Source organism: Nerophis ophidion, linkage group LG25 (genome assembly GCF_033978795.1).
Source record: "Nerophis ophidion isolate RoL-2023_Sa linkage group LG25, RoL_Noph_v1.0, whole genome shotgun sequence".
NCBI lineage: Eukaryota > Metazoa > Chordata > Actinopteri > Syngnathiformes > Syngnathidae > Nerophis > Nerophis ophidion.
In genome coordinates this window covers 17,450,143-17,473,914 of record NC_084635.1, presented here as the reverse complement: position 1 = coordinate 17,473,914, position 23,772 = coordinate 17,450,143, and the positions used below count along the sequence as shown (strand labels likewise).

Sequence of the window (23,772 nt, the reverse complement as noted above, 5' to 3'; positions counted from 1 at the left end):
ACTGGATTCTGGATACAGAGGAAAGGGTGGCTATTTTGAAGAAACTAGAATATCTTTTCATTTATTTCACCTTTTTTTGTTAAGTACAGAACTCCACGTGTGTTCATTCATAGTTGTGATGCCTTCAGTGACAATCTGAAAATAAAGAAAACACATTGGAGGAAAAGGTGTACAAACGTTTGGCCTGTACTGTATATTATTAATTAAATAAATGAAAACAATTAATTTTTAAGTAAATGTAAAAAAAAAAAAAGTAGAACATGAATTCCATTGCATGTTCATGCAAGGTCCTCAAAACATGAGCTTGTTCTTGCCTACCAGAAAGTGACCCCCGCATTCTCCATTGCCAGACATAACAGGAACTTGGGGGGGACATTTAGGGTACTGGTGGGGCGTTCGACCTTTGACCCTGGTCTTTTGAAGTGGTGAGAGAGAATCACAAGCAATTACGAGCGATGCGGAGAGTGTTCCCTTCAACGTTTAGCCCCCACTGTGTAAACAAGAGCTGAGAGTGTGTGGGTGTTGGCTCCTTCAAGTTCATCAGCTCTGCTCCGCTTCCACCTTGTTTTGACGCTCATGGAGCACTCGGGCATTGTCCTGCTCGGTCTCGCGGGAGAAACGAGCGACCGGCTCGAGGAAACGGACAACCCAACACTTTGAGCAAACATATATACATGTGTTATTGTGTCATGCTTATGCAACAGACACAAAATAACATAATGAATAGTTATTACATTGAATAACTTTAATTATGGGCAACACGGTGGTACAGGGGTTAGTGCATGTGCCACATGCCAGAGTCTTCCCTCCCCGGCTGCTGCCTTTTAACAGAGTGACAGGTGATTAGACAAACATCAACGCACCTGTCGGTCCTGGCACACCCCGCCTCGCTGCAGGTCCGCAGGCCACGCCTCCCCCCACAGCCATTTTCAAGAAAGATACTTAAGAGAAACTACATCTTGTGAGACGAGGTCGACCAACACAAGAAGCTATCCTGGTGGTGAAATCTTTTGTCCGCGACTTTCACACCGACTACGAGCAGTAACACTGGCTTTTACGGCATGGAATGGGTTCACCAAATTGTAAGTTCAAATATTTTAATTCTTGAATTTTTCACCTTTCATTTGTTTTATACAATTCGTTTGATTTTGACAGCATGTTACGTCTTCGAGAGCGCATGGCTGCAATTGTTGTGTTCCTTACCAACGCAGGAAGCAAGCAGGAGTAGTTTGCAGGTAAGATTCAAGTTATTTTAATAAATTAAACGCAGGAACAAAAAATACAAAACTGCGGACGCTAGTACGCGTGGAGCTAAACAAAAAAAAAAAAAAATGTCACCGAGGGTGAAAAACGAAGAATGCTAGTGTGTACAAACTTTCTAGCAAGGAAAAAAAACAGAACGTAACTGTTGCCTTCAGCAAACATTGAACCAGCGACTACTGCTGGGTGACAGGACAATATAAAGGAGTGAGTAATCTAAACACCTGGTGGGAACACTAATTGCTAAACTAGGACAGGTGAGGATAATCAGTGCCCAGGGAAAGAGGGTGCAACCAGGAAACAGACTAAAAAAGAAACATTACCATACATGAATCATGCCATGACCCGGGTAACGGATCATGACACAGTACCACATAAGATATGTTTTGATTGCTAAAGCAGGTTTGTTGAATGTTAAAAAAAATAGACCCTTTTGTACAACGTTGAGGTGATTCAATGCCCAGTAGTGTGCAAGTGGGTTTCTGTCTAGTATGTCCATGTGGTGACATTAATTCCGGTATTTAGAGAGGTGAAGTCGAACTAAGTAGGACATCACTGAAGGCCTAGGTGAGAAGCGCACGGGCCGCCACTGCTAGACAAAATGGGTCAACCAGGATTTGAAGGCGGCGATTTGATGAATTTGCCATCAGCGCCGCGCCTCTTGGTCTGCTCACTTCCCTTGAGCGTTTTAGTACGTTCCGCCACGGACGTATCACCTTTCCACGCAGTCTACGGATTCCAACCTTCCGCTTTCCCATTCCAGGAGCTGGAATCCCCCATGCCCTCTGTTGCAGCCCGCCTCCAACGCGCTCGCCATGTCTGGCGAAAATGTGCAGCCTGCCACCAAAGGTTGGCCAACCACCCCATCTACATTACTGGTCAGATTGTCCGGTTATTTTCTGCTGTTTATACATTTTTCATTATATCCACAATGCTCAGTGAGCAGGTTGTGTTTTGTTGCATATTTTTTTTTTATTCTTTTTTTTTTACCATGACTTGGGAAGGTTGTTTGGATTGTGTCATATAAGTAAATGCTGTACTATTATGTCAAGATAATTTTAAGGGTCATTGATCTGGTTTACTCACATTGTCCACAAGATGGCAGCAAATATGCAGCATTCTCATACCACCTGGTATTTAAAGGCCTACTAAAACCCACTACTACCGACCCCGCAGTCTGATAGTTTATATATCAATGATGAAATATTAACATTGCAACACATGCCAATACGGCTGGGTTAGTTTACTAAATTGAAATTTTAAATTTTGTGCCGAAGTATCCTGCTGAAACGTCGTGGTATGATGACGCGTGTAGAGGATACTTTGTTCCAGCATCGTTCCCAGCTATAAGTCGTCTGTTTTCATCGCATAATTCCACAATATTCTGGACATCTGTGTTGCTGAATCTTTTGCAATTTGTTCAATGAATAATGGAGACATCAAAGAAGAATGCTGTAGGTCGGAAGCGGTGTATTGCGGCCGCCTTTAGCAACACAAACACAGCCGGTGTTTCATTGTTTACATTCCCGAAAGGTGACAGTGAAGCTTTACTATGGAACAGAGCGGTCAAGCTAACACGGTTTGATTGGACCACACACACAAAGTACAGTGTATTATGAAGCGATCATTTCGAAAGATCGTGTTTCGAAGAAGGGTCCCTTGCGAAGGGCAGAGATGGGCATCGCCACCACTCATTGACTGGTGCTGAGGAAATGTGCGGGGCCGACCTTCAGGTTGTACAGTTGTATAATCTTTTTTTTTTTTTCTCGTCTTTCACTCTCACTTTCCTCATCCACAAATCTTACATCCTCGCTCAAATTAATGGGGAAATCGTCGCTTTCTTGGTCCGAATCGCTCTCGCTGCTGGTGGCCATGAATGTAAACAATGTGAGGAGTTCCACAACCCGTGACGTCACGCGCATATCGTCTGCTACTTCCGGGTATAGGCAAGGCTTTTTTATCAGCACCATAAGTCGCGAACTTTATCGGCGATGTTCTCTACAAAATCCTTTCAGCAAAAATATGGCAATATCGCGAAATGATCAAGTATAACACATAGAATGGACCTGATATCCCCGTTTTTAAATAAGAAAAACTCATTTCAGTAGGCCTTTAGGATAAATTTCAAAGCACTCGGCAGTGCGAGGCTTTGTTTGCAGGCCAAACCAAAGACAATGGCGGGCCGTTTGGACACCCCTGCTTTGCAATCACCTGCTCACAGTTACAGTTGGATGTGGGTGGCAGATCAACCCCAAACCAGGGATTATACAGTTCCAGAAGGCTACATTTTCCTTTACTAATGTAAAAAAACAAAACACAAATCCATCAGTAAGTGACTGCAGTCATTAGTTATGCCAATGGCGCCACTGTCCACATGACTGCGGCCAGTCCAGGATCAGTAGGGACCGACTCAATCACACTGGGTTCCATTCCTCTTCCTTTGTTTTCATACTGTTTCCTTCCTCGTCTTCTAAGATACCGTTCCACCGCGTGGAAGTCCAAACAATACAATACTGTGAACGTAAACAAATTGTATGTAGGAATATCATATCTCAAAACCAGCAAGCCCTGCCTGGAGGGGATATTTCAGCAATCAAGGCCAGGATGTGGGGTTTGAAGCACAAATGACGGATGGCTCTCGAACGCATCATCTTTAGCTAGAAAAGTGTGAAGTGACTACAATACTCCTGAATGACTAATTTCAATAATCCATGCAATAAAATGTTTATTTTATTAAATGATAACAGTAGATAATACGTATTTGTTAATTAAAAATTGTACAATAGACGTTTCACATACTGTAGCAAAGGCCTGCGAGGCTTTTGTTTGTGTTGTATTTTATTTTATAGGATTGAGAAACTGTTTCTATTGGGCTATGTACTTGTTTTGAAGTTGTTTTTTCTGAAACATTTTATCAATCAATCAATGTTTATTTATATAGCCCCAAATCACAAATGTCTCAAAGGACTGCACAAATCATTACGACTACAACATCCTCGGAAGAACCCACAAAAGGGCAAGGAAAACTCACACCCAGTGGGCAGGGAGAATTCACATCCAGTGGGACGCCAGTGACAATGCTGACTATGAGAAACCTTGGAGAGGACCTCAGATGTGGGCAACCCCCCCTCTCTAGGGGACCGAAAGCAATGGATGTCGAGCGGGTCTAACATGATACTGTGAAAGTTCAATCCATAGTGGCTCCAACACAGCCGCGAGAGTTCAGTTCAAGCGGATCCAAGACAGCAGCGAGAGTCCCGTCCACAGGAAACCATCTCAAGCGGATCAGCAGCGTAGAGACGTCCCCAACCGATACAGGCGAGCGGTCCATCCTGGGTCCCGACGAGCGGTCCATCCTGGGTCTCGACTCTGGACAGCCTTATTTTGACCTATTAAATATTTATTATTTTAATATAAATAAAGTACAGGCCAAAAAGTTCAATGGTCTTCCTTTGTTTTCATGACTATTTACATTGTATATTGTCATTGAAGGCATCAAAACTATGAATGAACACATGTGGGTTTATGTACTTAACAAAAAAAGGTGAAATAATTGAAAACATGTTTTATATTTTAGTTTCTTCAAAATAGACACCCTTTGCTCTGATAACTGCTTTGCACACTCTTAGCATTCTCTTGATACGCTTCAAGAGGTTGTCACCTGAAAGGGTTTTCACTTCACAGGTGTCATAGTTTTGATGCTTTCAGTGACGATCTACAATGTAAATAGTCATAAAATTAAAGAAAACTCATTGAAATGAGAAGATGTGTCCAAACTTTTGGCCTCCACTGTATATAAGTAATTTATTTTTAGTTGAGGTGTGTGACTGCTGCTGTGTGTGTTGTATGTCTGTGACTTTGTTTTGCTACCCTCTTGGCCAAATCCTTCTTGGAAAAGACATTTTAATCTGAATGAGTTTTTACCTGGTTAAATAAAGGATATTGATTGATTGATCGGTAAAAAGTGGGGCAAAAAAGTATTTAGTCAGCCACCGATTGTGCAAGTTCTCCCACTTGAAATGATGACAGAGGTCTGTAAATTTCATCATAGGTACACTTCAACTGTGAGAGACAGAATGTGGAAAAAAAATCCAGGAATTCACATTGTAGGAATTCTAAAGAATTAATTTGTAAATTATGGTGGAAAATAAGTATTTGGTCAACCATTCAAAGCTCTCACTGATGGAAGGTTTTGGCTCAAAATCTCACGATACATGGCCCCATTCATTCTTTCCTTAACACGGATCAATCGTCCTGTCCCCTTAACAGAAAAACAGCCCCAAAGCATGATGTTTCCACCCCCATGTTTCACAGTAGGTATGGTGTTCTTGGGATGCAACTCAGTATTCTTCTTCCTCCAAACACGACGAGTTGAGTTTATACCAAAAAGTTCTATTTGGGTTTCATCTGACCACATGACATTCTCCCAATCCTCTGCTGTATCATCCATGTATCCATTTTGGTATAAACTCAACTCGTCGGAAATTGTGTTGGATGTAAATATAAACGGAATACAATGATTTGCAAATAATTTTCAACCCATATTCAGTTGAATATGCTACAAAGATAACTGATGTTAAAACTGGTAAACATTTTTTTTGTTGCAGGAACACTTCATAAAACCACAGTCAGTCATTAACTTTAGAATTTGATGCCAGCAACACGTGACAAAGAAGTTGGAAAAGTTGCAATAAATACTGATAAAGTTGAGGAAAACTCATCAAACACTTATTTGGAACATCCCACAGGTGTGCAGGCTAATTGGGAACAGGTGGGTGCCATGATTGGGTATAAAAGCAGCTTCCATGAAATGCTAAGTAATTCACAAACAAGGATGAGGCGAGGGTCACCACTTTGTCAGCAAACTATTGATCAGTTTTAGAACAACATTTCTCAACAAGCTATTGCAAGGAATTTAGGGATTTTACCATCTACGGTCCGTAAAATCATCAAAAGGTTCAGAGAATCTGGAGAAATCACTGCACGTAAGCGATGATATTATGGACTTTTGATCCCTCAGGCGGTACTGCATCAAAAACCGACATCAGTGTGTAAAGGATATCGCCACATGGGCTCAGGAACACTTCATAAAACCACAGTCAGTAACTACAGTTGGTCGCTACATCTGTAAGTGCAAGTTAAAACTCTACTATGCAAAGCAAAACCCATTTATTAACAATATCCTGAAACGCTGCCGGCTTGGCTGGGCCCAAGCTCACCTAAGATGGACTGATGCAAAGTGGAAAGGTGTTCTGTGGTCTGACGAGTCCACATTTGAAATTATATTTGAAAACTGTGGACGTGGTGTCCTCCGGAAAAAAGAGGAAAATAAGCATCCGGATTGTTATAGGCGCAAAGTTCAAAAGCCAGCATCTGTGATGGTATGGAGGTGCATTAGTGGCCAAGGCATGGGTAACTTACACATCTGTGAAGGCACCATTAATACTGAATGGTCCATACAGGTTTTGGAGCAACATATGTTGTCATCCAAGCAACGTTATCATGGCTTATTTCAGCAAAACAATGCCAATCCACGTGTTACAACAGCGTGGCTTCATAGTAAAAGAGTGCGGGTACTTTCCTGGCCCGCCTGCAGTCCAGACATGTCTCCCATCAAAAATGTGTGGCGCATTATGAAGCGTAAAATACGACAAAACCCCGGACTGTTGAACAACTTAAGCTGTACATTAAGCAAGAATGGGAAAGAATTCCACTTTCAAAGCTTCAACAATTAGTTTCCTCAGTTCCCAAACGTTTATTGAGTGTCGTTAAAAGAAAATGTGAGGTAACAGTGGTGAACATGCCCTTTCCCAACTACTTTGGCATGTGTTGCACCCATGAAATTCTATGTTAATTATTATTTGCAAAAAAAAAATAAAGTTTGAGTTTGAACATCAAATATCTTGTCTTTGTAGTGCATTCAATTGAATATGGGTTGAAAAGGATTTGCAAATCATTGTATTCCGTTTATATTAACATCTAACACAATTTCCAAACTCATATGGAAACGGGGTTTATATATATATATATATATATATATATATATATATATATATATAATATTTATATATGTGTGTGTATATGTATATGTATGTATGTATAATTCTCAAGAATGGGGGTTAAATATGGGAATATGTCCTGCTTGGTTGCAGATCCAAACAAGACAGTGACGGGGTTGCACATGACAGACTGAACGATAACTCCCACCGCACTTATGTCTAGTCAGGGTGTATTTTCAAGCAAAATTTGCACATTGACTCGTTCAGTGAACATACACTATATTGCCAAAACTATTTGGCTTCCCATCCAAATGATCAGAATCAGTTGTCCTAATCCCTTGGCCCGGCCACATGGATGACAGAGTCTGGTGTGGACGAACGTGACTGCCTACTCAGTGGCCTAGTGGTTAGAGTGTCCGCCCTGAGATCGGTAGGTTGTGAGTTCAAATCCCGGCCGAGTCATACCAAAGACTATAAAAATGGGACCCACTGCCTCCCTGCTTGGCACTCAGCATCAAGGGTTGGAATTGGGGGTTAAATCACCATAAATGATTCCCGGGCGCGGCACCGCTGCTGCCCACTGCTCCCCTCACCTCCCAGGGGGTGATCAAGGAGATGGGTCAAATGCAGAGGACAATTTTCACCACACCTAGTGTTTGTGTGACAATCATTGGTACTTTAACTTTACTTTACTTTAACTTTGACTGGCCTGCACAGAGTCCTGACCTGAACCCCGATAGAACACCTTTGGGATGAATTACAACGGAGACTGAGAGCCACCAGGCCTTCTCAACCAACATCAGTGTGTTACCTTTTGGAAGAATGGTCGAAAATTCCTATAAACACACTTCACAACCTTGTGGAAAGCCTTCCTAGAAGAGTTGAAGCTGTAATAGCTGCAAAAGGTGGACCAACATCATATCGAATCTTATGGGTTAGGAATGGGATGGCACTTCAAGGTCATATGTGAGTCACTTTTGGCAATATAGTGTAAAACAACCTGCGACGCCTTTCAGGTGCGGTCAAAATAAATGGCATGATTAATCTGAATAATGTCACATTGTGTTACCTTTGACAGCCCTAAAACTTTGTTGTAATCCATCGGAATCATCATTTTGTCCCCTCCACGCCCTCCGCCTCTCACTGTTCTACAAAAGATGGAAGTCCAAATCCATGGTTAATTTCCAGGGAAAGCTTTGTCATAAAACACTTTCCATTAATTACTGCCTGTGTTTTTAACAGGAGTGGGAGAGGGGGTGGGGGGTAGGGGTCGAGTGATTAATGAGCTAACCGGTGCAGCCACAACGTCTCGCCTTGCTCCAGCGGCGAGCGTGAGAGTCAGCGCCACAAAGAGGGGAGGAAGAAAAATAAACATGTGACCTTTTGGAAATTCATTGAAAGGGTGGCTGTGTACATTTTCAAAGGGCTGCCGGAGCGTTGGAGCCGAACTGTGAGGGAGAGGGCAGCGCGGGGCTGGATTACACCCTCCCTGGTGCCACAAGTCCAGCAGACGAGGATGGGTGGAGGCTCCACTCGGACAAGGAAAGAGCTTCACCTCTTGACCTGCTCTACCTTTTCAACGTGCTCGCTGGGACTGAGTTACTAATCAACAGAATATACGGTAGATTTTAATGCCATATTATGCAATCCTGATAAGACAATTTAATAAACACCAATGCAGGAACTGCATTTAAAAAAAAAATGTATGCCATTGCCTAAAGGCCTACTGAAATGAGATTGTCTTATTTAAACGGGGATAGCAGGTCCATTCTATGTGTCATACTTGATCATTTCGCGATATTGTCATATTTTTGCTGAAAATATTTAGTACAGAACATCGACGATAAAGTTCGCAACTTTTAGTTGCTAATAAAAAACCATTGCCTGTACCGGAAGTAGCAGACGATGTGCGCGTGACATCACGGGTTGTAGTGCTCCTCACATCCTCACATTGTTTATAATCATAGCCCCCAGCAACAAGAGCGATTCGGACCGAGAAAGTGACGATTTCCCCATTAATTTGAGCAAGGATGAAATATTTGTGGATGAGGAAAGTTAGAGTGAAGCACAAAACAAAAAAAAGGCGACGGCAGTGGGAGCGATTCAGATGTTATTAGACACATTTACTAGGATCATTCTGGAAAATCCCTTATCTGCTTATTGCAGGGGTCGGGAACCTTTTTGGCTGAGAGAGCCATGAAAGCCAAATATTTCAAAATGTATTTCCGTGAGAGCCATATAATATTTTTTAACACTGAATACAACTAAATGCGTCCATTTTTGAGACCAACATTTTTAGAGTATAATAAGTCTCTTATTCTTCTGAATAACATTGTTATTCGAAAGCTAACCAATAATAAATATAATACTTCTTACCATTAATGCGACTTCTTGAACAGGTGCGATAGAAAACGAATGGTTGGATTAAAATGCATGAGAATGTTTTATAATTTGAAAGTTTTTTTTTTACACTCTGATTACCAGCGGAATTATTCATTACTTATCATGTTCAGCAATGTCAGCTAAGATTTATCTGAGAGCCAGATGCAGTCATCAAAAGAGCCACAACTGGCTCTAGAGCCATAGGTTCCCTACCCCTGGCTTATTGTGTTAATAGTGTTTTAGTGAGATTATAAAGTCATACCTGAAAGTCGGAGGGCTGCGGTGACCGCCAGTGTCTCTGAGAGAAGCCAATGGAGGAGCCAAGATCACAACTGCCTCTGACAGCTGCTGCTGCAGGAGGACGCTAACTCCGCACAAGTCTCCGGTAAGAGCCGACTTAATTCCACAATTTTCTCATACAAAAACTTGCTGGTTGACATGTGGTAGAGAAACATGTTCGCTCAAGCTTCACAACAAACAAAGAAACACCGGCTGTGTTTCGGTTGCTAAAAGCAGCTGCAATCCACCGCTTTCCACCAACAGCATTCTTCTTTATAGTCTCCATTATTAATTGAACAAATTGCAAAAGATTCAGCAACACAGATGTCCAAAATACTGTGTAATTATGCGATGAAAAGAGACAACTTTTTGCCGTAAGTGGTGCTGGACTAAAATGTCCGCTCAACCAATAACGTCCCAAACACACCTCATCATTCCGCGACGTTTTCAACAAGAAACTCCGCAGGAAATTTAAAATTGTAATTTAGTAAACTAAAAAGGCCGTATTGGCATGTGTTGCAATGTTAATATTTCATCATTGATATATAAACTATCAGACTGCGTGGTCGGTAGTAGTGGGTTTCAGTAGGCCTTTAATGTTGATTAAAATACTGATTCAACATAAGATTACTGTATATGCCGGACCATAGGGCTCACCGTATTATAAAGCGCACTGCCGATGAGTGGGTCTATTCAGGTCTATTTTTCATACAAACGACGCACCGGATTTTAAGTCGCATTAAAGAGGTCATATTTAGGTTAACCATAATGTGAAATCCCAAAAAGAGGACACGTATATGCGTGCCGAATTTGCCAATGATATTTGAACTTGGGCAACACGGTGGAAGAGGGGTTAGTGCGTCCGCCTCATTATACGAAGGTCAAGAGTAGTCCTGGGTTCAATCCCAGGCTCGGGATCTTTCTGTGTGGAGTTTGCATGTTCTCCCTGTGACTGCGTGGGTTCCCTCCGGGTACTCCGGCTTCCTCCCACTTCCAAAGACATGCATGGTCCCTAGTGTGTGAATGTTGTCTGTCTATCTGTGTTGGCCCTGCGATGAGGTGGCGACTTGTCCAGGGTGAACCCCGCCTTCCGCCCGATTGTAGCTGAGATAGGCACCAGCGCCCGCCGTGACCCCAAAGGGAATAATCGGTAGAAAATGGATGGATGGATACTTGAACTTGCTTTATGAATAATATATTTATTTAAATAAAGCATTTTTTTTCCTCTGTTGACAACACTGCAGCCTAACTATTTGGTCTGTGGATCTTTGGGCGCCAAACGATTTGATTCGATTCGATTCTTGTTGCAATCATACGATTCAGAATCGATTCTTGATATAAAGCGATTCTTGAGTCAAAATCTTTCCGGTTTAGCTCGGTTGGTAGAGTGGCCGTGCCAGCAACTTGAGGGTTGCAGGCTCGATTACCGCTTCCGCCATCCTAGTCACTGCCGTTGTGTCCTTGGGCAAGACATTTTACCCACCTGCTCCCAGTGGTTTGAATGTAACTTAGATATTGGGTTTCACTATGTAAAGCGCTTTGAGTCACTAGAGAAAAAGCGCTATATAAATATAATTCACTTCACTTCACTTTAATAACATTGGATGCCAGTTCTATGATTAACTACATTACTCCAAAAGATAGATAAACAGCTCTGATCAATTTCTATCTTACTTAAAAAAAAAATAATGCACTTTGTGAATTAAATGATAAATGTTGGCACTTTTTTCCAAAACTGGAGTTGAAGTTGTTCTCTTATTTTGGAAAAACCTTGTTTTTAATTGATTGAAACTTGTATTAGTAGATAGCACAGTGCAGTACATATTCCGTACAATTGACCACTAAATGGTAACACCCGAATAAGTTTTTCAACTTGTTTAAGTCGGGATCCCCGTTAATCAACTCATGGTAAAGTTACATTGTTTAATGCATCCAGCGGGGCATCACAACAAAATTAGAATAGAATAGAATAGAGTTTTATTGTCATTATTACAGTGAACAGGTTCAAAGAACAACAAAATTGGAGCAGATCCCCTAAAGTGCATACACAATTTGGTAATATAAATAGTAAAAAAAAAAAAAAGATAGAAAATAAGATATGTATGTATGTATATATATGTATATATATGTATATACATATATATATATATATATGTAAGTATGTATGTGTGTATCTCTATATATATATAAATATATAGATAGAGAGAGCGATCCATACACATCCATATAGGCATATATATACATATACACATATAACACTATTGCACATTATAGTCCGTGACTATAAATGACACATGAGGACATGATGGACACGTTGTGCTCACTCAGTGCCTGTTTAATGCTACTATGGCTCTTGGGTAAAAGTAATAAATAAAAATATTTTTTTTATTTCCACGACTGTATATATCGCCAGATGTTTGTTAGTGTTGGGGTACCCTTTTTCTCAGCGTTGCCACGCAACCTTATGTACAAACCCTGTTTCCATATGAGTTAGGAAATTGTGTTAGATGTAAATATAAACGAATACAATGATTTGCAAATCCTTTTCAACCCATATTCAATTGAATGCACTACAAAGACAAGCTATTTGATGTTCAAACTCATAAACTTTATTTTATTTGCAAATAATAATTAACTTACAATTTCATGACTGCAACACGTGCCAAAGTAGTTGGGAAAGGGCATGTTCACCACTGTGTTACATCACATTTTCATTTAACAACACTCAATAAACGTTTGGGAACTGAGGAAACTAATTGTTGAAGCTTTGAAAGTGGAATTCTTTACCATTCTTGCTTGATGTACAGCTTAAGTTGTTCAACAGTCCGGAGTCTTCTTGTTGTATTTTACGGTTCATAATGTGCCACACATTTTCGATGGGAGACATGTCTCGACTGCAGGCGGGCCAGGAAAGTACCCGCACTCTTTTACTACGAAGCCACGCTGTTGTAACACGTGGCTTGGCATTGTTTTGCTGAAATAAGCAGGGGCGTCCATGATAACGTTGCTTGGATGACAACATATGTTGCTCCAAAACCTGTATGGACTATTCAGCATTAATGTTGCCTTCACAGATGTGTAAGTTACCCATGCCTTGGGCACTAATACACCACCATACCATCACAGATGCTAGCTTTTTAACTTTGCGCCTATAACAATCCGGATGCTTATTTTCCTCTTTGTTCTGGAGGACACCACGTCCACAGTTTCCAAATATAATTTGAAATGTGGACTCGTCAGACCACAGAACACTTTTCCACTTTGCATCAGTCCATCTTAGATGAGCTCGGGCCCAGCGAAGCCGGCGGCGTTCCTCGGTTGATAAATGGCTTTCGCTTTGCATAGTAGAGTTTTAACTTGCACTTACAGATGTAGCGACCAACAGTAGTTACTGACTGTGGTTTTCTGAAGTGTTCCTGAGCCCTTGTGGTGATATCCTTTACACATTGATGTTGGTTTTTGATGCAGTACCGCCTGAGGGATCAAAGGTCCGTAATATCATCGCTTACGTGCAGTGATTTCTCCAGATTCTCTGAACCTTTTGATGATTTTACGGACCGTAGATGGTAAAATCCCTAAATTCCTTGCAATAGCTCGTTGAGAAATGTTGTTCTAAAACTTTTCGACAATTTGCTTACAAATTGGTGACCCTCGCCCCATCCTTGTTTGTGAATTACTTAGCATTTCATGGAAGCTGCTTTTATTCCAAATCATGGCAGCCACCTGTTCCCAATTAGCCTGTACACCTGTGGAATGTTCCAAATAAGTGTTTGATGAGTATTCCTCAACTTTATCAGTATTTATTGTCACCTTTCCCAACTCCTTTGTCCCGTGTTGCTGGCATCAAATTCTGAAGTAAATGATTATTTGCAAAAAAAAAAATGTTTTATCAGTTTGAACATCAAATATGTTGTCTTTGTAGCATATTCAACTGAATATGGGTTGAAAATGATTTGTAAATCATTGTATTCCGTTTATATTTACATCTAACACAATTTCCCAACTCATATAGAAATGGGGTTTGTATAACTTTATATGTATGGCATCTGAGTCTGAAAATGACATAATCACTGTGTTCACGAAACTTGGCTGCAGTTCCGTTGGGTACTCATCTGGATTGTGGAACCAGTGGCACATGTTTGTATGTCAGAAACTGACATTTGGGCTTTGTTTTATGTTTTAATTTTTTATTTTTTAATGTCTTACATTAAAAACAAAACACTAGAGCAGTGGTTCTCAAATGGGGGTACGCGTACCCTTGGAGGTACTTGAAGGTATGCCAAGGGGTACGTGAGATTTTTTTTAAATATTCTAAAAATAGCAAAAATTCAGAAATCCTTTACAAATATATTTATTGAAAAATACTTCAACAAAATATGAATGTAAGTTCATAAACTGTGAAAAGAAATAAAACAATGCAATATTCAGTGTTGACAGCTAGATTTTTTGTGGACATGTTCCATAAATATTGCTGTTAAATATTTTTTTTTGTGAAGAAATGTTTAGAATTAAGTTCATGAATCCAGATGGATCTCTATTACAATCCCCAAAGAGGGCATTTAAGTTGATGATTACTTCTATGTGTAGAAATCTTTATTTTTAATTGAATCACTTGTTTATTTTTTAACAGGTTTTTAGTTATTTGTATATCTTTTTTTCCAAATAGTTCAAGAAAGACCACTACAAATGAGCAATATTTTGCACTGTTATACAATTTAATAAATCAGAAACTGATGACATAGTGCTGTATTTTACTTCATTATCTCTTTTTTTCAACCAAAAATGCTTTGCTCTGATTAGGGGGTACTTGAATTAAAAAAATGTTCACAGGGGGTACATCACTGAATAAAGGTTGAGAACCACTGCACTAAAACATTAAAACGATTCATCTTCTTTCGCTCGTATAAGCGGAAGAAGATGGATGGTTTTAATGTTTTACTTTTTATTGTTTTAGTGTTTTGTTTTCAATGTTTTGTATTGTGTTTTTATATGTTCAATGACCTTAAGATCCATTAAACATAATGGATTTTAAGGTCTGCAATAAAGAATGATTATGATAATATCCATATCAGTTGACATCAGAATCGGTAATTAAGAGTTGGAAAATATCGGAATATCAGATATCGGCAAAAAAGCCATTATTGGACATCTCTAATAAAAAGTTTCCCACGGACTATTCTTTCAATTCTGCGATGAGGTGGCGACTTGTCCAGGGTGTACCCCGGCCTTCCGCCCGATTGTAGCTGAGATAGGCACCAGCGCCCCCCGAAACCCCGAAGGAAATAGGCGGTAGGAAAAGGATGGACGGATGTACTTTAAGGTCTGCAATAAAGATTGATGATGATGATATCGGTATCGGTTGATATCGGAATCATAATTAAGAGTTGGACAATATCGGAATATTGGATATCGGTAAAAAAGGCATTATCGGACATCTCTATTAAAAGGTTTCCCACAGACTATTCTTTCCGGTCTGCGATGAGGTGGCGACTTGTCCAGGGTGTACCCCCGCCTTCCGGCCGATGGTAGCTGAGATAGGCACCAGCGCCCCCCGAAACTCCGAAGGAAATAAGCGGTAGAAAATGGATGGACGGATGTACTTTAAGGTCTGCAATAAAGATTGATGATGATGATATCGGTATCGGTTGATATCGGAATCATAATTAAGAGTTGGACAATATCGGAATATTGGATATCGGTAAAAAAGGCATTATCGGACATCTCTATTAAAAGGTTTCCCACAGATTATTCTTTCCGGTCTGCGATGAGGTGGCGACTTGTCCAGGGTGTACCCCCGCCTTCCGGCCGATGGTAGCTGAGATAGGCACCAGCGCCCCCCGAAACCCCGAAGGAAATAAGCTGTAGAAAATGGATGGACGGATGTACTTTAAGGTCTGCAATAAAGATTGATGATGATGATATCGGTATCGGTTGATATCGGAATCAGTAATTAAGAGTTGTACAATATCGGAATATCGGATATCGCCAATAAAGCAATTATCGGACATCTCTATTAAAAAGTTTACCACAGACTATTCTTTCAAGTCTGTGATGAGGTGGACGCTGCATTCTGCCCGATTGTAGCTGAGATAGGCACCAGCGCCCCCGCCACCTCGAAGGGAATAAGCGGTAGGAAATGGATGGATGGATGGACTGATCTTAAGGTCTGCAATAAAGATTGATGATATCGAAATCAGTAATTAAGAGTTGGACAATATCGGATACCGGCAAAAAACCAATTATTAGCCTTCTCTATTAAAAAGTTTCCCACGGACTATTCTTTCAAGTTTGCGATGAGGTGGCGACTTGTCCAGGATGTACACTGCCTTCTGCCCGATTGTAGCTGAGATAGGCACCAGCGACCCCAAAGGGAATAAGTGGTAGAAAATGGATGGATGGATCTTAAGGTCTGCAATAATGATTGATGATGATGATATCATTATCGGTTGATATCGGAATCGATAATAAGAGTTGGACAATATCGGAATATTGGATATCGGCAAAAAACCCATTTTTAGACATTTCTATTAAAAAGTGTCCCACGGACTATTCTTTCAAGTCTGCGATGAGTTGGCGACATGTCCAGGGTGTACCCCCGCCTTCCGCCCGATTTTAGCTGAGATAGGACCCAGCGCCCCCCGCCACCACCAAGGGAATAAACGGTAGGAAATGGATGGCAGGATGGATTTTAAGGTCTGCAATAAAGATTGATGATGATGATAACTGTGTCCGTTGGCCTCGGAATCAGTAATTAATAGTTGGACAATATCGGAATATCGGTTATCGGCAAAAAAGCCATTATCAGACATCTCTGTTAAAACGTTTCCCCCAGACTATTCTTTCAAGTCTGCGATGAGGTGGCGACATGTCCAGGGTGTACGCCGCCTTCCGCCCGATTGTAGCTGAGATAGGCTCCAGCAATCCCTGCGACCCCGAAGGAAATAAGCTGTAGAAAATGGATGGATGGATGGATAGATCTTAAGGTCTGCAATAAAGATTGATGATATCGGTATCGGTTGATATCGGAATCATAATTAAGAGATGAACAATATCGGATATCGGCAAAAAAAGCCATTATCGGACATCTCTATTAAAAAGTTTTACATGGACTATTTTTTCAAGTCTGCGATGATGTTGCGACATGTCAAGGGTGTACGCCGCCTTCCGCCCGATTGTAGCTGAGATAGGCTCCAGCACCACCAAGGGAATAAGCGGTAGAAAATGGATGGCAGGATGGATTTTAAGGTCTGCAATAAAGATTGATGATGATATCGGTATCGGTTGATATCGGAATCATAAATAAGAGTTGGACAATATCGAAATATCGGATATCGGCAAAAAGCCATTATCAGACATCTCTGTTTAAACGTTTCCCACAGACTTTTCGTTCAAGTCTGAGATGAGGTGGCGACTTGTCCAGGTTGTACACCGCCTTCCGCCCGATTGTAGCCGAGATGAGCACCAGCTCCCCCCTCGACCCCGAAGGGAATAAGCGGTAGAAATGGATGGATGTTTTGGTGTTTTTTTTTTAATGTTTTGTATTGTGTTTTTATATGTTTAACGGATCCTAATGTCTGCAATAAAGATTGATGATGATGATATCGGTATCGGTTGATATTGGAATCAGTAATTAAGTGTTGCACAATATCGGAATATCGGATATCGCCAATAAAGGAATTATCGGACATCTCTATTAAAAAGTTTACCACAGACTTTTCTTTCAAGTCTGTGATGAGGTGGCGACTTGTCCAGGGTGTACGCCGCATTCTGCCCGATTGTAGCTGAGATAGGCACCAGCGCCCCCCGCCACCTCGAAGGGAATAAGCGGTAGGAAATGGATGAATGGATGGACTGATCTTAAGGTCTGCAATAAAGATTGATGATATCGAAATCGGTAATTAAGAGTTGGACTATATCGGATACCGGCAAAAAACCCATTATTAGCCTTCTCTATTAAAAAGTTTCCCACGGACTATTCTTTCAAGTTTGCGATGAGGTGGCGACTTGTCCAGGGTGTACGCCGCCTTTCGCCCGATTGTAGCTTAGATAGGTACCCCCCTTCACCCCCCTGCATTAAAGATTGATGATATCGGTATCGGTTGATATCGGAATCAATATTTAGGAATTGGATAACATCAGATATTGGCAAGAAAGCCATTATCGGACATCTTTATTAAAAAGTTTACCACAGACTATTCTTTCAAGTCTGTGATGAGGTGGCGACTTGTCCAGGGTGTATGCCGCATTCTGCCCGATTGTAGCTGAGATAGGCACCAGTGCCCCCCGCCACCTCGAAGGGAATAAGCGGTAGGAAATGGATGGATCTTAAGGTCTGCATTAAAGATTGATGATATCGGTATCGGTTGATATCGGAATCAATCATTAAGAATTGGATAACATCGGATATTGGCAAGAAAGCCATTATCGGACATCTCTATTAAAAAGTTTCCCACGGACTATTCTTTCAAGTTTGCGATGAGGTGGTGACTTGTCCAGGGTGTACGCCGCCTTTCGCCCGATTGTAGCTTAGATAGGTACCCCCCCACCCCCCGCCACCTCGAAGGGAATAAGCGGTAGAAAATGGATGAATGGATGGATGGATCTTAAGGTCTGCATTAAAGATTGATGATATCGGTATCGGTTGATATCGGAATCAATAATTAAGAATTGGATAACATCGGATATTGGCAAGAAAGCCATTATCGGACATCTCTATTAAAAAGTTTCCCACGGACTATTCTTTCAAGTCTGCGATGAGGTGGCGACTTGTCCAGGGTGTACACCCCCTCCCGCCTGATTGTAGCTGAGATAGGCACCAGCACCCCTTGCCACCCCAAAGGGAACAAGCGGTAGAAAATGGATGGATGTTTTAGTGTTTTGTTTTGAATGTTTTGTATTGTGTTTTTATATGTTTAATGGATCTTAAGGTCTGCAATAAAGAATGATGATGATGATATCGGTATCTGTTGACATCGGAATCGGTAATTAAGGGTTGGACAATATCGGATATCGGCAAAAAAGCCATTATCGGACATTTTTTTAAGAAAAAGTTTCCCACAGACTATTCTTTCAAGTCTGCGATGAAGTGGCGACATGTCCAGGGTGTATACCGCCCACCGCACGATTGTAGCTGAGAGAGGCTCCAGCGCCCCCCGCCACCCTGAAAGGAATAAGGGGTAGGAAATGGATGGATCTATAGATGGATGTTAACGTCTGCAATAATGATTGATGATGATGGTATCGGTTGATATCGGAATCATAATTAAGAGTTGGACAATATTGTCAAAAAAGCCATTATCGGACATCTCTATTAAAAAGTTTCCCACAGACTATTCTTTCAAGTCTGCAATGATTTGCGACTCTTCCAGGGTGTACACTGCCTTCGCCCGATTGTAGCTGAGATAGGCACCAGCGCCCCCCGCCACCCTGAAGGGAATAAGCGGTAGAAAATGGAGGGATGGATGTTCTTTCAAGTAAGGCCCACTTCTACAGAAGAATATTCGATCTGGCTAAATGTGACGAACCTTCTCCCTCAGCAAAAAAGTGCAATCTGTTAGGGGTCCAGAGGTCCAGCGAGACATTATCTGCAGCATGTTTTCATAAGCGGGCCTCTGGGTCCTTTCAGTGGTGCCAGGGATATGCCGGGAGTGTTTGTGCGTCCATGTTTGTCTGGGCAACACACTGTCTGCCATGTCTCTGGTCTTGAGGAGAGCCATTAGGGGAGTGATGAAGCTGATGACATGCGGTTCCTGTGACAGGCCGCCTGGCCCCGGGCTCCTCGCTGCTGCTGCAGGGCTGGGAGCCCGCAGGTCTGCCCCGTGACAGACATGGAGACGCAAGGACGGCGTTTATTTTGGGAGGTGGTTTGGTGCTGGACGCGCTGTCTACTCACCCCATACCCCCCCCCCCCCCCCCCCAAACTCGCCTTGATAACCCCACCCAAGTCTTCCCACACACACACACACACACACCTTATCACCACCACTCACGCAGCCATGTTTGCGTTGGCTGACTGGAATTACACAGATAATGTTAGGTTTTGAGATAAGGGCTGTCTCTCGGCTAATTATTATTCTTTAAAGGCCTACTGAAACCCACTACTACCGACCACGCAGTCTGAGAGTTTATATATCAATGATGAAATATTAAAGGCCTACTGAAATGAGATTTTCTTATTTAAACGGGGATAGCAGGTCCATTCTATGTGTCATACTTGATCATTTCGCGATATTGCCATATTTTTGCTGAAAGGATTTAGTAGAGAACATCCACGATAAAGTTTGCAACTTTTGCTTGCTAACAGAAAAGCCCTGCCTCTACCGGAAGTCGCAGACAATGACATCAAATGTTGATGGCTCTTCACATCTTCACATTGTTTTTAATGGGAGCATCCAACAAAAAGTGCTATTCGGACCGAGAAAAACAATAATTTCCCCATTAATTTGAGCGAGGATGAAAGATTCGTGTTTGAGGATATTGATAGCGACGGACTAGAAAAAAAAACAAAAAAAACGCGATTGCATTGGGACAAATTCAGTTGTTGTTAAAGACATTTACTTGAATAATTCTGGGAAATCCCTTATCCTTCTGTTGCTAGTGTTTTAGTGAGTTTAATAGTACCTGATAGTCGGAGGGGTTTGTCCACAGGTGTCTTGACGCCAGTGTCTCAGGGAAGTCGACGGCAGCTTTATGGAAGGCACAAGCTCAGCTTATCTCCGGTAAGAAGCAACTTTTTACCACAATTTTCTCACCGAAACCTGCTGGTTGACATTCGGTCGGGATTCATGTTCGCTGTGATCCATAGTAAAGTTTCACCTCTGTGAATTTTACACAAGGAATCACCGTGTGTTTGTGTGGCTAAAGCTTCCCAACTCCATCTTTCTACTTTGACTTCTCCAATAATAATTGAACAAATTGCAAAAGATTCAGCAACACAGATCTCCAAAATACTGTGTAATTATGCGATTAAAGCAGACGACTTTTAGCTGTGTGTGTGTGTGTGCAGCGCTCATATTTCCTAACAGTCCGTGACGTCAAGCGTACACGTCATCACTACGCAACGTTTTCAAGAAGAAACTCCCGGGAAATTTAAAATTGCAATTTAGTAAACTAAAAAGGCCATATTGGCATGTGTTGCAATGTTAATATTTCATCATTGATATATAAACTATCAGACTGCGTGGTGGGTAGTAGTGGGTTTCAGTAGGCCTTTATCATTGCAACACATGCCAATACGGCCGGTTTAGTTTACCAAATTGCAATTTTAAATTTCCTGCGAAGTGTCCTGTTGAAAACGTCGCGGAATGATGACGCGTGCGTGTGACGTCACTGGTTGTAGCGGACATGTGCTTCCAGCCCGATCCAAGCTATAAGTAGTCTGCTTTAATCGCATAATTACACAGTATTCTGGACATCTGTGTTGCTGAATCTTTTGCAATTTGTTCAATTAATAATGGAGAACTCAAAGAAGAAAGATGGAGGTGGGAAGCGGTGTATTGCTGCTGCCTTTAGCAACACAAACACAGCCGGTGTTTCCTTGTTTTACATTCCCGAAGGTGAAGCTTTACTATGGAACAGAGCGGTCAAGCGAACATGTTTCCAGACCTATGTCAACCGGCAGGTTTCGAGGAGAAAATTATGGTAATAAGTCGGCTCTTACCGTAGACATGAGTGGAGCTTGCGTCCTCCTGCAGCTGCGGACTCTCTTACCTCCTCCCACCGGAGACACTGGCGGTCACCACACCCGTGGCCACACCCCTCCGACTTTCTCACTAAAACACTAGTAACACAATAACCAGATAAGGGATTTTCCAGAATTATCCTAGTAAATGTGTCTAATAACATCTGAATCGCTCCCACTGCCCTTGCTTTGGTTTTTTTTTTTCTTTCTAATCCTTCACTCTCACTATCCTCATCCACGAATCTTTCATCCTCGCTCAAATTAATGGGGAAATCGTCGCTTTCTTGGTCCGAATCGCTCTCGCTGCTGGTGGCTATGATTGTAAACAAAGTGAGGATGTGAGGAGCTCCACAACCCGTGACGTCTGCTACTTCCAGTACAAGCAAGGCTTTTTTATTAGCGACCAAAAGTTGCGAACTTTATGTCGACATTCTCTACTAAATCCTTTCAGCAAAAATATGGCAATATCGCGAAATGATCAAGTATGACACATAGAATGGACCTGTTATCCCCGTTTGAATAAGAAAATCTCATTTTAATAAGCAAAAATTGGAGTTACAGACATCCCCGTCTTTAAATGGCGTAGAAAACGCCACGGTGAACCCCAGCTGTTTTCCAACCGTTACAATTATCAATGTCAATCAATCTATCAATCAATCAATCAATCAATGTTTATTTATGTAGCCCTAAATCACAAGTGTCTCAAAGGGCTGCATAAGCCACGACGACATCCTCGGTTCAGAGCCCACATAAGGGCAAGGAAAAACTCACAACCCAGTGGGATGTCAATATGAATGACTATGAGAAACCTTGGAAAGGACCGCAGATGTGGGTGCCCCCCTCCCCAAAAGGGAGACCGGATGCAATGCATGTCGAGTGGGTCTAACACAAGCCTGGGCAATTATTTTGACTCCGGGGCCACATTTAGCGAAAAACATTTGTCTGGGGGCCGGTATATCTATTTTTAGGGACATTATTACAAAACCTCACAATAATGTCTGATTGAATGCTAAAAACTTTATGACACGTTACATTTTTCTATGAAGGATAAAACACTGAATATTGACAAAATATGAACGTCACACCCCTTTTCGATCTACATATTTTACAATGAAGTGGAATGTAACAAAAATGCAACAAACAGGGAAATATGAACGCGAGGGGTACAAAATAAACCGACACACAATCTGATATATCTGATATATCACTAAGCTTTAAACATTGTTGTGAAAATCTCTTTCCGCGTCTGTGGAAACGCTCCCCGCCCACACTGCTTGGTGCCTCGTCTGAGCTGCTGTGACGTAGTTTACCATAGTTACTAATAAGATGACCATAGTAACTAATTAGATTACCATCCATCCATACATTCATTTTCTTCTCACATAATAATGAGAGTCCAGTCCAGGGTGGGGCTAGCAGGTGGGGTCGCGGGGGCAGCAGCCTAAGCAGAGAAGCCCAACCTTCCCTCTCTCCAGCCACATTGTTCCGATCCCAAAGCGTTCCCAGGCCAGCCAGGAGAGATAGTCTTCCCAACGTGTCCTGGGTCTTCCCTGTGGCCTCCTGCCGGTCGGACGTGCCCTAAACACCTTTTTTTAGGGAGCCGTTTGGGTGGTAGTAACTAATTAGATGACCATAGTAACTGGTATATCATCCAAAAGCGCAGATTCCAACCATTGAAATACTTTGTATAGTTGAAGACTTACGGTCATTAAAAAGCATCACTGCACATCATAATGGCAGCTACACTTTCCATCTTAAAGATCTAAAAAAATTATTTGGGAATGTCCGCGGGCCATTTTGAAAAGCTTAACGGGCCGCATGTGGCCCCGGGTCTTAGTTTGCCCAGGTTTGGTTTAACATAATATTGTGAAAGTCCATTCCATAGTGGATCTAACATAATAGTGAGAGTCCAGTCCATGGTGGGGCCAGCAGGAGACCATCCCGAGCGGAAAAGGGTCAGCAGCGCAGAGATGTCCCCAACTGACGCACGGACGGGTGATCCACCCCCGGGTCCCGACTCTGACTAGCCAGCACTTCATCCATGGCCACCGGACCTGTGATTCACCCCCTCCAAAAGGGAGAGGGGGGCAGAGGAGAAAAGAAAAGAAACGGCAGATCAACTGGTCTAAAAAGGGGGTCTATTTAAAGGCTGGAGTATACAAATGAGTTTTA

The 23,772-nt window shown here is 41.8% G+C and overlaps 1 protein-coding gene across 1 annotated transcript in view; it reads left to right on the top strand.

Annotated features, from left to right (window-relative positions):
• The first annotated feature begins 703 nt into the window (after positions 1-703).
• Positions 704-23,772, top strand: part of LOC133543119 (mothers against decapentaplegic homolog 6-like) — a 116,985-nt gene continuing 93,916 nt past the window's right edge. Inside the window, exons 1-3 of the mRNA XM_061887571.1 lie at positions 704-1,082; positions 1,156-1,235; positions 2,024-2,109. Of these exons, the coding sequence (XP_061743555.1) occupies positions 1,062-1,082; positions 1,156-1,235; positions 2,024-2,109 (187 nt within the window). The 5' untranslated portion in view covers positions 704-1,061. The remainder of the gene's footprint in view (positions 1,083-1,155; positions 1,236-2,023; positions 2,110-23,772) is intronic.